Source organism: Myotis nattereri (assembly GCF_964212035.1).
Source record: "Myotis nattereri genome assembly, chromosome: 1".
Classification (NCBI taxonomy): domain Eukaryota; kingdom Metazoa; phylum Chordata; class Mammalia; order Chiroptera; family Vespertilionidae; genus Myotis; species Myotis nattereri.
In genome coordinates, this window is record NC_138075.1 from 24,192,066 (window position 1) to 24,205,892 (window position 13,827).

The following is a 13,827-nucleotide window of genomic DNA, read 5'->3' on the forward strand; positions in this document are numbered from 1 at the left end:
CATATTAAGTACGAAATATATGTTGACTGAATTATGATTTTATACATCTGGCATTAGTTTGGTGTTGCCTGGAGTGCTTCAATTAAAAAAAAAAAAAGTATTTTGCCCAGCCGGTGTGGCTCCATGGTTGAGCATTGACCCATGAATCAGGAGGTCATGATTGGATTCCTGGTCAGGGTACACGCCCGGATTGCGGGCTCCATCCCCAGTAGGGGGCATGCAGGAGGCATAGATCGATGATTCTCTCATCATTGATGTTTCTATCTCTCCCTCTCTCTTCCTCTCTCTGAAATCAATAAAAACATTTAAAAAGTAAAGTAAAATAAAATAAAAACTTTTAAAAAAAGTATTTAACAGTATAGGAGAGAAAAGCTCCAAAGCTTCAAATATAAAAAAAGGTTGAGTGTTGCAGATTAGTATGTCAGGTAATAATTTGTAGAAGAGAAGACTAAACTGACTTTCAGAGCAACCCAATAGTTGGTGAGAAAAAGTACTTGTTTTATAAAAGAAAAGCAAGGGGAAAAAGAGAATTAGGACATCACCATTTTGCAAGCTCTAATATAAAAATAGATTAGGCCATGATCAGTAATGGCTGCCAAAGTTTTTACTTGATTCATTGGTCAATCTTAAGATCAGTAAGAGGAGAACAACTGATTATCATGTGTCTCCTGATGAGATGTCATAGGAAGCAAGAGTACCACCTATGAAATATTCTTGTGGGGTTTAGGGAGGAGCATGAATCTAATCAAGCCTCTAAATGTAATTACCAGCTTTTAGAAAATCTGTGAATAGAAAAATATATTAAATAACAAAAGGAATCAATCAGTCAAAATCAGAATATCGGAAATTCTATAGGCAGAGTAACCCAATTCCTGAAACAGATAACCATACTGGAAAAGAAAAAAAAAAGTGTGGTGGGTGGCAGGAACTATTTTAAAGAGAATTAAGAATTATTAAGCAATGCAATGTATGGGCCTTGTTTGAATCCTAATTCAAACCAACCAACTATAAAAGATATACTATTCTCTCTATACTCTTTGAACACTTCCATAATAAAGATTTTAAAATAAACAAGGATAAAATAGATAAAGGAAGGCTATATAGGTGAGCCATGTTCCAAGGCAATAACCAGGAGAAGGTAACTTAGGAAAGAACCAGTGGACATGTGTGTTATGTGCCACTGAATTAGCTCCAACTCCTAGTGAACATCGTGATGTTCAACAGCCCTGCTCAGCTCCTGTAGACTCAAGTCCACGGCTTCTTTAATGGAGCCTGTCCAGCTCATGTTTGGTCTTCCTCTTATCCTGCTGCCTTTTATTTTCCCAGCATTACTGTCTTTTCCAAAGAACCCTGCCTGCTCAAGATGTGCCCTAAGTAGGACAACTTCCGTTTTTTTGTGTGTTTTTTTTAATATATATTTTATTGATTTTTCACAGAGAGGAAGGGAGAGGGATAGAGAGTTGGGAACATCGATGAGAGAGAAACATCGATCAGCTGCCTCCTGCACACCCCCTACTGGGGATGTGCCCACAACCAAGGTACATGCCCTTGACTGGAATCGAACCTGGGACCTTTCAATCCGCAGGCCGACGCTCCATCCACTGAGCCAAACCGGTTAGGGCACAACTTCAGTTTTGTCATTTTGCCTCCAGCAATATTTCAGGCTTAATTTTCTCTAGGACCCACTTGTTCATCTTTCTGGGGGTCCAGGGTGTTCATAAGAGCTCTCCATCACCACATTTCAAATGAATCCATTTTTTTCCTGTCAGCCTTCTTCACTATCAAAGTTTTGCATCTGTACATAGTAATTGGGAATATGAGCGTGTGAGCAATCTTAGCCTTGGTCTCTAATGACACATCTTTGCTCTTAATGATCTTAAAACTCTTTAATTTAGATGATGGTTCTCATTCAATAAGCCAGTGAACACATTTCTATATGACCAGTTAGTTCAGCTTGGTATCTCCTAGATATATGACCCTATCAAAATGAACAATAATTTTAAAAAATTATTTGTCAGTACTTTTTTTTGCTTAAGTACCACTTTGTCCAAGGATGTTATTTTCTTTGTAAAAAGCAAACTCATCTCATAGTGAGGCAGAAAACAGAAGGAGCAGATATTCATTAAGCCATGTGAATACAGAAATTTAAAACTCAGAATCTCACCTGTAATTGACCAAGTTCTCAATTCAGGAAACCCTACCACTCAGGCTCCTTTCTGAGCTTAAAGGAAGATATTCTATTCAAAGCTTCTGGGAAGTTGAAATTGGAGAATTTTTCAAATCCTCTGAACTAGATTCCTAATCACTCTCTACCCCAGTGGTTCTCAATCTTTTGGCCTTTTAAATATAGTTCCTCATGTTGTGACCCAACCATAAAATTATTTTTGTTGCTACTTCATAACTGTAATGTTGCTACTGTTATGAATTGTAATGTAAATATCTGATATGCAGGATGGTCTTAGGCGACCCCTGTGAAAGGGTCGTTCGACCGCCAAAGCGGTCGCGACCCACAGGTTGAGAACCGCTGTTCTCTACATTAGTTTCCACGGGAACAAAACAAGGGCAAGAAACCATTTTACCTCCTGTGGATTTACGGCAGTTAAGACAGAAACCTCATATGACTGTCTCCCTGACTGCATGGTCACCAAGTGATGTGTCACATCAGGCACTGAAGACAGGGTACGTGGGGATCCTTCAGCAAGCACCTCTGTGAAACAGCAGAAAAAAATGTTTCAACAAAAAGTGAATCCACAAATACCTACCTACTTTATCAAGCCTCTCATTAAGAATTTTAAAACTGTCCCCTGAAACACTGAATCCCATGTTCCTGTATTTCTTCCAAATTAACTCTTATCTAATAATCATTATCAGTGAACCTGGAAAGTACCATATTACAAAAGGGGAATGGGAAGAAAAGGGAAAAAATCTTGATGTAGGAGCTGACCAGTTTTTAATATGCTGATTTAGAATAATATGGCTTTATCACTGCTAACTGGGTTAACACTGTTAACTGGGTTAACACTGTGTAGGAAACGGGACAAAAGCTGCCTAGGCAGGCAAATCAGGAAACCAGAGGTGACCCTTAAAGCAGTCACCAATGATACAAAGAGCACAATGTGTGCAGGTCAAGAACTTAAACCTAGCTTCACTTCAAAGTTCCTACTCTGTGTCCCTTCCTCCCTTACGACGTTCTTCCTTCAGGTTGGCAAAGTACCTCCATGCGATGTCTGTGCCTCCTGCTTCAGTTAGCCACAGTATCATTCATGAAACAGGAGGGGTAAGGGGTAGAGCACTCCAAGGCCTTGTCGGCTCCATGGAGAAGTCACACAGATATGGTCGCTTATGCCCCGAACTGACTGAGTACGATATGAATAACTAAAACACAGGTCTCAGACTTACTAAATGTTCATTAGTGATATCACCATGAAGATCTTTTGGAAATAGTTTATGCATAAACCACTTAGGCTTCAAATTTCAGTTTATTTTAGTGGCTTTTTTAAACTTATACTGCTCTTCCTAACTATACCATGTAATTTAACATTTGCTTAGTACTATCTTCTGTTTCCCATGTGTAAGTTTTGACTTCTCAACTAGATTTTAAGGTTCCTGTCTTCTACTTTTTAATCTTTCCCATGGTGCCAGGCATAGAATAGGCACTGAATAAATGCATGCTGACCTCACCTGTTACGTTTTTCAGAGAAGAGGGCCTGGCCTGTGTAACTTGGGTGAAATTTCTACACCAGAGAGAAGCAACTGTTTCCTAGAGAGCCCTTTCTTTTCTCCTGAAGATTTGGCTTTTGATGGTATGGAGAAATTGCTTTATATCTCCTCTGTAAAACCTGGTTATGTTCTGTTTAAATGTTTTAAAAGTTAAGTTCTTCCATAACTGCAATAGGAAAAATAGAAATAGTTGGGCTAGGATGCTAGGATTATGGATAATCTTGTTAAATTTTTTTTCTCTTTATTCTGTTGTTACATCTTTTCAATGAAATTTTTTTTTTTACAAGTTCACTTATCCACCCCAGAGACAAAGAACACAAATGCTACTCAATCATACCACAGCCACTCACAAGAAACGAAACTAAAACCTCCATTTTGGAGACAACCCCATTCCTTAGTCTCTAGTGCAGCCCACTTTCCCCAAACAAAGGAGAGTTGAAATTCTTACCATCATCAACTCCTAGGATAGAATTGGTACTTGGTAGGTTCAAGGACTCTCCACCAAGGCTGGGCTGGGGATTCACAGACACCAGGTTTTTACTGGGTACTGACGCCTCTTCAAGCAAACCACTGCCCATTAGTGGCTCAGCTGCACAGAGAACAGGATGTGAGAGATACAGCAGTCAAGGCTGCACCTGGTCCCCACTCTTGCACAGGAAGCTTGCCTTATCTTTCAGAACTAAAAATTAACCTGCATCTTGGATACCACCTCCTATTTCACCTACTTTTGAAAGCAAGAATAAGCCTACAAGGAAAGGGTTCAGCCTTATGAATAAATACCCTTGCTTGTGAGCTGGATAATTAGCTTATAAAATAGGATGAATGCCCTTAAAGGAGCGTTTGGAGTGAAAGAACTGGTTAAGGAAAGACATGGAAAAGGAATAATAACAAAAAGTATCAAATTTACGGTAAAAAGGGAGTCATGACTGATAAGTAAAATATGCTTAAACTCCTGTCATACAGAAATCTTTATCACAGTGATACTCAAATGCTGGTTCATGGATCAGCACTAGTTACCATCCAACTCACTCAGGAAAGTTTTAAAACTACAAGATTCTGGGATTTTACTTCCAAATAATCTCACTATCAGGTTGTTTTGTTTAGGGGGAGGAGTAGACAATATGAATATACTGTATATATTTTAGAAGCTTGTGGCTCAGTGGTTGACTGTCGACCTATGAACCAGAAGGTTGCCAATTCGATTCCCAGTCAGGGCACATACCTGGGTTGCAGGATTGATCCCAGTAGGGGGCATGCAGGAGGCAGCCAATCAATTATTCTCTCTCATCATTGATGTTTCTCTCTCTCTCTCTCCACCTCTCCCTTCCTCTCTGAAATCAATAAAAATATATGTATTTTTTAAAAAGCTTGCAAAGGGTTTTACTGTATAGCTACATTTAGAAACCACTAGCCCATCAAATGAGACCAGGTCTCTTCCCAAAACAGAATCAGAAAATTTCCAGATAACCAGGCATGCCAGTTATTTGGCCAGAAGAAACAGCACTCCAAGAAACCCTCTCTGCTCACCAGTTTGCTCCTGCTCTTGACTCCCAGCTGTTCCCATCTGCAAGTGATGCTTTCTCATGTGCACGTTCCTGCTCCCACTTTGAGAGAAGGTCTTCCCACAGACTTGACACTGATGAGGCTTCTCTCCTGAAACAGGGACCAGGTTAAGACAAGGGAGCCAAAACGACAAGGTACATTCCTGACAACCAGAAAATAGACTCAAGGCCTCGATGGAGAAGCCCAGGGAATGTTAAATCACGTTAGAGGCTGCTCCTTCTCCCACTTCCCACCTTCCCCAGCCTCTCAGGCTTCAGTAAGAAGGCAGGAAAAGTACCCCAGGAAGACTGAGCATGCTCACTGTTCCCAGGCCCCAGTCCTTTCCAGACCCATTGGTGCCTTCATAAAACATCTTTGCTATAAGGTCACGGCAGCCACACAGAGTATTTACTTCCCTTTTCAGATACAGGCCTCCACAGACCTCTAGGATATGTACCATCCTCAAGGACTCCAACCCTGGGTTCACAATATCACCTTATCCGATTCCCTGCCACCACTCTCCTCGTCTTCAACATTCACCCTGGGGGTTCTGAACAATGATCGGAGTACCTGAGTGAACCACCAAATGTTTTCGGAGGCTAGAATACTCAGCAAAGGAACGGCCACATCCTTGGGCTTCACAAAGGAAAGGCTTCTCTCCTAGAAACAGAAAATGAGATAAAGACTCAGTCTTCTGGTGAACTCTCTCTTTTCCCACCAACCGTTTTCTGTTTCTGATTTCTTTAATTCAGGCTATATAATTTCAGCTGGGCTATCTAGCAAATGTCACCTCTCAATGTTCTGCTAGGATACAGCCCACCAGACTGCCCTGCCCTTTTCTCCCTCCTGGCTCAAGAGCTGACCCTCAACTGCACTGACCTACCTTCTTTAGTGACCACATCCCCCCTGAGGACATCAAGATTACAGTATGTAATATGTGCCGCTAGGATTTTAAACTTATGTACCAATTCTCTTTAAGAATCAGTTTCTAGATCCATTAAAAAGTATAGATTTTTTAAAGTTATAAAGTAGATATTATATTTTCTCATTTTATAAAGAAAACAAATAGCCCTACCCAGTTTGGCTCAATGAATAGAGCATCGGCCTGCAGACTCAAAGGTCCCCGGTTCGATTCCGGTCAAGGGCATGTACCTTGGTTGCGGGCACATTCCCAGTAGGAGGTGTGCAGGAGGCAGCTGATCAATGTTTCTCTCTCATCGATGTTTCTAACTCTCTATCCCTCTCCCTTCCTCTCTGTAAAAAATCAATAAAACATATTTAAAAAGAAAACAAATAAAAAACATGTTTAGTCAAGGATACACAAAAAAAATCTATAAATTATGTTAAAAGTAGATATCTTCATAGTGGTATTATAGATGATTTGTTTTCTTTCTGCTTTTCTGTAATTTTTTTCTACAATCTTATTTAAAAATCAAACATGCATGGTAAAAACTGTGAGTAAGGCCTGTGTGTGGACTGACAGTACTGTTAACATCCTGGCTTTGATACTGTACTATGACTGTATAAATGCCACTTTCTGGGGAAGTGGGGGAAGCACACACAGAACTCCTTGTACTATTTTTGCAATTTCCTGTAAGTCTATAATTATTTCAAAATAGAAAGTGAAAAAAATCAGATGTAGTCTCTATCCTCTAAAGGTCACAGACTAGTGTGAGAGAGATAAATGTATTTATAAATAACTTCAATGTAAATTCTTGTACAAAAAAAAGGCTATAAGCATTTAGAAAGGGAAGAAACACTGATTGTGATAATTTTTTTAAAGAAGCTGAATTTAAGCTGGTCTTAAAAGATGACAAGGATGGAAGGAAATTCCAGGCACAAGGAATAGCATAAGCAGAGCCTTGAAACTGAGAGTGCCCAGGGCAAGTTCAGAAAACGGCAAGTGAGAAATAATAAGAAATATATACATTGGTCTCTGGCCCTGGTTCTTCACACAGAGCTCCTACAATTCTTATGGATAAGGGTACCAGGAGACTCTTTTGTTCTAACATTGAGTCTTTAATCTAGGGGTTCTCAACCTGTGGGTCGCGACCCCTTTGGGAGTCGAATGACCCTTTCACAGGAGTCGCCTAAGACCATCGGAAAACACATATATACTTACATATTGTTTTTGTGATTAATCACTATGCTTTAATTATGTTCAATTTGTAACAATGAAAATACATCCTGCATATCAAATATTTACATTACAATTCATAACAGTAGCAAAATTACAGTTATGAAGGAGCAACAAAAATAATTTTATGGTTGGGGGTCACCACAACATGAGGAACTGTATTAAAGGGTCACAGCATTAGGAAGGTTGAGAACCACTGCTTTAATCCCAGTTGCTGATGCAGGGTTCCTAACATCTTGTTGCAGAGAATTGCTTGGTGTGCGGGAAAACCCACACATTTGGTGTCAGAGTGCTGTGAGTGTGGTTGTGTGAGAATAAAGGAGAAACATAAGAGTGAGTTTCTCCTACTCAGCAAGTAAGGCTGGCATGGTGATAACACAGGAGCTGGCCTTGAAGGAGGAAGGGCTACTGCTCTAGATTATCCTGTTCTTTCAGACTGCACCACACAGCTTTATGTGGTGTTTTTCTTTGTTTGTTTGTTTGTTTTTGTTAATCATCACATGAGGATATTTTCCATCGAGTTTTAGGGAGAGTGGAAGAGAGAGGGAAAGACAGAGAAAAACATCGATTGGTTGCCTCCTGCACAAGCCCCTATCAGGAGCCAGCAAGTAAGATATGTGCTCCTAATCAGAATTGAACCTGGGACACGCTCTATCCACTGAGCCAAACCGGCTAGGGCCACACAGCTTTATGTTTATAACATTCCTGTGGACTGCAACTTTTTTGAAAGCATATTTGTGTACTTACATCTACCCCAGAATGCTAGGTACTCAAAAAGTTGCTGACTGAACAATATCACATATATAATATAATAATATGAATAAATGTCAGAAAAACTGAAAATTCTAGTAATAAATAAGATTAAATGTTTAATGAGATGAACTAATATAACCTTAAAGTAGAGGATTTAGAAAACAGAATCGAGTAGTATGAATCTCTGCATCAAGCTGCCTCGGATATAGACACAGCCTCCCTATTTGGACACTGAGAGGGTGGTGATTTTGCGGAGATAAAGTACAAAGGAGAAGAGGAGGCTTAAAAGGTAATGTTGCATTACGGTTAAAGCATGAGTTACTTAACTCTGAGTTCAAATCCTGGCACTACCACTTACTAGTATGGGGAAGATATTTAACCTCTCTAAGAATTAATATTGTTTGTTTGTTTTTAATCAACAGAGGATATGTTTATTGATTTGAAAGGGAGAAATTGGTTGCCTACTCTAAGTGCCCCAACCATAGATCAAACCCGCAACCTGGGTATGTGCCCTGACCAGAAATCAAATCAAATCAGCAACCTTTTGGTTGGGTGGCTCCAAGAATCAGTTTTTTATCTATAAAATGAACATAATACAATCTCAAAATATTATTTTGAGGATTAAATGAGATACCACAAGTATTCAGTATAGTGCCTGGCATAGTAAGTTCTCCTAGTAAGCCATTAAAACTAGCAGCTCTGCCATTTCCTAGTTGCGTAATGTTAGGCAAGTTACATAACTCTCTAATCTTCTGTTTCTTCATCAATAAATACAGTATGTACTGAATAAAGTTACCGTGAAAATTAAATAAGATACACACACACACACACACACACACACACACGTGCTCGGCACATATTAAATTACCTCAATAAATACTAACTTTTATTATTATATTAATTTTTAAAAGATTTTTTTTATTGATTTTGAGAAAAAGAGAGGAAGAAAGAGAGAGAAACAACAATATGAGAGCGAAACATAGATTGGCTGCCTCCTGCATGCCCCCTACTGGGGATCGAGCCCACAACCCAGGCATGTGCCCTGACCAGGAATCAACCAGGAAACTTTCAGTGCACGGGGATGACGTTCAACCAACTGAGCCACACCAGCCAGGACTATTATATTAATTATTAAGACCCGGATCTGTGAGTCATCCTGGGAGAAGTGATTGAATTAAGGCCTGGGAATTCGATGAGAGAGCACACCGAGTGAAAATGAAAGAAGCTGGAAGTTCTGATACTGGTGAACAACTGGAAGATTAACAAGGGAGAGCTAGTAAAAGTTAGAATAAAGAGAGAAAATCAGGTCATTCTCTGAAGTAAAAGAAAGCATTTTAAGATGTTCAGTTTTACGAAAAGCTACAAAGAAGGTGAGCAGCACAAGGTTGAAGTCACTGTACTTAACAATAAGGCATGGTGAACTCTACTTCTTTCCTAATCTGTTCAGCTAGATGTTTTTCTTAGTGTTGTTGGTTTTTTTTTTAATTCAAACTGCTTTCTTGGAGCAAGTATAGTTTCCTCTTTCAAAGAGGACGAGCTGAGAACAGAGCTATTCTGCCCTGAAACACAGCCAATGGTAATGTCAATCTAGAGGGGATCACGCCTGGAACAAATGTGACTTCAGCTTGGACTTTTAAAATGCCGTTTAATCATACCTGCTGCCATGTTAGTAATGCAAGAATGAACAAGGAAGAGACAAAGGAAGTGGCGAGAAAGTAGAGAAGAGTTACACATCCCGAGGCAGTGATCTGAGTTCAGTGAGTAAGCTCTGGCAAGAGACTCAGCACATGCTGGGCAATGGCTTGGCAAGTCACCCTATCCTTCAGCTATCCCCTCATGTCTCCTTCTCAGACTGAGAGTCAGGGTATCTTTATTTTGCCACTTTGATATGAACATGTTGTTTGACACAGACAAGTTAATTCTCTATTCTGTTTCTCATGCTGTGAGGCCCTAACAAGCAAGCAAGCTCCTCAAAGTCAGGGATTATATCTTCACCTTTGTATTTCCCCCATCTTACCCCATTCAGTGCCTAGAAAAGGCTCTGTAAGGTTTCTGTGACTCAATATTCATGCCCAAATTACAGTTGTATAATGTTCAAAATTATCTGGAAAGACTTATTTTGTCCATTTCTCATCATATCATTGCTGTCAGAGGTTTTATATTCCTTTCTACACTTTAGGCTCCTAGAGGCAGAAATTAACACTGTCTGTTCCTCACACACAGGTGAAAGCTCAAGAAACGTTACTGAATGAATTGACGTACCATGAGGAATCTGAAATAAAGAAATTCCATCTTCATAGTTCTAGCAACAACCTTCGCCTCTATTTCCACCTCAGAGCCTTTCCTAAGTATATGTAAGCCAGCACTAAGCCAAACAGTTTGTCCATGGGAAGGTGAGGGTTGCACACACCTGTGTGGATCCTCAGGTGGTTCTTCAGGTTCCCAGCTGTAGTGAACTGCTTACCACAGCTAGACTCAGGGCACATAAAGGGCTTCTCTCCATTGTGGGTCCTCATGTGCACCTTCAGCCTCTGCAGCACATAGAAACTTTTCCCACAGCCTTCTGCAGGGCAGATGAAGGAGCGGTCATTTCTGAAAAACAAACAAACACGCATGAGCAACCATACTTAAAAATGCTTATTGTTGCCCTGGCCGGTTTTGCTCAGTGGATAGAACATCGGCCTGCAGACTGAAAGGTCCCAGGTTCGATTCCGGTCAAGGGCATGTACCTTGGTTGCGGGCACATCCCCAGTGGGAGGTGTGTAGGAGGCAGCTGATCAATGTTTCTCTCTCATCGATGTTTCCAACTCTCTATCCCTCTCCCTTCCTCTCTGTAAAAAATCAATGAAATATATATATTTTTAAAAATGCTTACTGTTAGAGAGGACGAGTCAAAGCTCCTATTGACTCTGAAGGCAGACAGTAAATCCCAAACCTGGATATACTGAAATTACCTGAAGTTTGTTAAAACTACAGACGCCCAGGCCCTTCTTCTCAAAATATGGATTTCATAGGTTTAGAGTGGGGCCCAAGCTTATGCATTATTCTTTTTAAGTTCTCCAAGAAGTTATATTTATAATGAGGTTTGAGAACGCTTGCTGCAGCTCATTTAGATGCCAAATGTCTTATTAAATATGTGCCAAGAATGAGATAAATGAGACAATGATGATCTTTCTACTAGAGAACAAAAGACATCTTAACCACAAATAGTGGCAGCCCTTGCTTTCCATTAATTTATCAATTGGGGGTACAAGTTCCTCTGAAAGCATCAATGTCTTTGGCTCCAAGTGTGGAGTCTCAGCTTTGCTCACCGATGAGTTTTGAGGTGGTACTTAAAGTGAGCTGGCCACACAAATGTCCGGTCACAGCCTTCAACTGTACACTTGAGCTTCTTTTCCGCTTGAGGAAGGGGCCCCGATTCTTTGGGTTGCCCATCACCAGAACCAAGGTGGACGTTTTCTCCTATAAGAGAGTCACATATTTGTAATCCAGGAAAGAACCCTGCTCAGCTACTTTGGTTCAAACAAGAAAACTCCTATATTTTATTCCTAGTGATCAATTATCAAATACCTATCTTCCTCTTCCCCAACTCTTCATATCCATTTAACAAAAGAAGTGAGAGTGTTCCACATGCCCATCCCCTTACGCTAAAAACTGCCAAAGCCATCATGCTTTGTTGCATAGACTAGGCCTCTTGGCAAATGTTAAGAAATGTCAAAAATGGTTTTGTATCAAAAAGCAGAGTTAAGCCTATTTTGTATTACACAGATTGGTGGGAAGACAGGTATATCAACACCCAGAGTGGGGTGCTACAGAAGATGACTTAAAGTCATAGGTAACAAAAACTTGTATTTTAAGGAGGAACAGCCATTCTGGCATAGTTCTGGGCTTACAGTAGTTAATTTCTTTTGTAGATGGCCATTCTTACATTTCAATCTTCTGAAGTCAATTTGGCTATTCCTATCATTCTACAGAGTAACAGCCACCTTCTAATTTTCTGTACCATCCCTCTTCAGTTATAAAGTTTTAACCAGTCAACTGCCACGCGTCCAAAAGGAAAACCATCTCCACACGCCACAATATTTTGAATTTAATTTAAAAAATCAATTTGCAATGAATATTATAAAAATAAATATATTACTCATAATTCGGGTGTTCTTAAATATTTCCAGCTGAAAATTCTTATGAAAAATGACTTTAAAGTTGGTCAGGGCTGCCAATTAGGGAAAATATTTTTTTTTTAATAGACTTACATGGCGTGTGGGGAAGGTCTGCCGCTTGTGTCTACAGACGCTTATGGCGTACAATGGGTTAAGAATGCAAAAACTCAGCAGATTTTAAAATTTCTAACCACACTGTACAAGAGAGAGATAATATCTACTGAAGTTTTTTGTTCAACAGAATAAAAGGAGGAGAGAAGCACACATTGCAGTACCTCCTTAAATTTAAATAAATCAGTTAATTAAAAATTATTTATATTCCAAAGTAGCAGGTGGTGCTCCTATCCTTTTAGACATAGTTGGACATTAATTGAGAAAAACATTCATTTAATTCTGCTATAGACATAAAGACTTTATCTTTCCACTCATACATACCTTAGAAAGACAAGAGTTGGGTACATATGTTGTTCCTATCACACTCCTTGGAACTTGACAGTTGATCAAAGGTAGTGTCTGTCCCATCTATTAATCTTATTATCTTCCTGCCCTACATTCGCTTTCCTGTACTCCATCAATGCTAGTCATAAAACTAATTGCTCCAAGGTCAAAGTAAAAGCTAAGATGCCTTCTGCTAGTTAATATTAACTTTCTCTTTTAAAATACTGTCTCAGTTCTTTTTATTTGTTTAATTGAAAAAGCAATACCTGTACATGGGTAAAATTTAAACAGCACACACCACAAAGGAAATTTCCCAACTCCAAAGCTCCACTAATTAATTTCTAATGAAAGGTCTGTAGAAACCTCTGGCTAATCCAGAGATTTAAGCCTGTGACAGTTGGGGCTCTGTGCATTCAATTTTGTAGACACAATGATATAATTATAAAGCAGAAGAAAATCCCTCAGCAAAGAGTGAGTTGCCTTGTATTTTGAGTCCTTATAAAATTACTCCCTTAGAGAAGTGCTTGCTCCCTCAATTACTGTGTTTTGTGGGGGAGGGGGGAGTACTGTTTGCAGAAGACAGATTAGCTTAAAATGACTTCAACAATGATAGTTTTGAATATTTAGAGGTCACCTGATGAACTGGTTCAAACAAAAAGAAAGACAAAGAAATTCAACACCTCATATTGCAGAAGCTGGATAACAACTGTAAACACTTTAAATCTCCTACGGTTATGCCAGCAGGTCTTTGCATTTGGGATGCAATTTCCAGTGAGGTTATCATACATAGCAAGGATCAGTCAACTTTTTCTGTAAAGAGCCAGATAGTAAATACTTTTTACTATGAGGGCTATATGATCTCTGTTGTAAGTACTAAACTTTGTCATGGTAGTTGCCATAGACGATTTGTAGAACTAATTGGCATGCTAGTGTTCCAGTAAAACTTTATTTACAAAAACAGGTGGGTATTTGGCCCATGGACCTTTGCCTACCCTGATATAAGTATCAAATGCAAAATTAAATTTTGTTGTTGTTGTTAATCTTCACCAAAGGATATTTTTTCCATTGATTTTTTTT

The 13,827-nt window shown here is 39.4% G+C and overlaps 1 protein-coding gene across 4 annotated transcripts in view; it reads right to left on the reverse strand.

The window, feature by feature from the left end:
- ZNF410 (zinc finger protein 410) overlaps positions 1 to 13,827 on the reverse strand; it is a 40,059-nt gene that overhangs the window by 4,461 nt on the left and 21,771 nt on the right. For 3 of the 4 annotated variants that reach the window (XM_081100332.1, XM_081100333.1, XM_081100335.1), the window contains exons 6-11: positions 11,464 to 11,614; positions 10,563 to 10,744; positions 5,833 to 5,922; positions 5,248 to 5,373; positions 4,169 to 4,309; positions 2,580 to 2,707 (exon numbers count right to left, since the gene is read on the reverse strand). In XM_081100332.1, coding sequence (XP_080956458.1) covers positions 2,580 to 2,707; positions 4,169 to 4,309; positions 5,248 to 5,373; positions 5,833 to 5,922; positions 10,563 to 10,744; positions 11,464 to 11,614 — 818 coding nt within the window. The remainder of the gene's footprint in view (positions 1 to 2,579; positions 2,708 to 4,168; positions 4,310 to 5,247; positions 5,374 to 5,832; positions 5,923 to 10,562; positions 10,745 to 11,463; positions 11,615 to 13,827) is intronic. The other variant, XM_081100334.1, reaches the window with a different exon arrangement.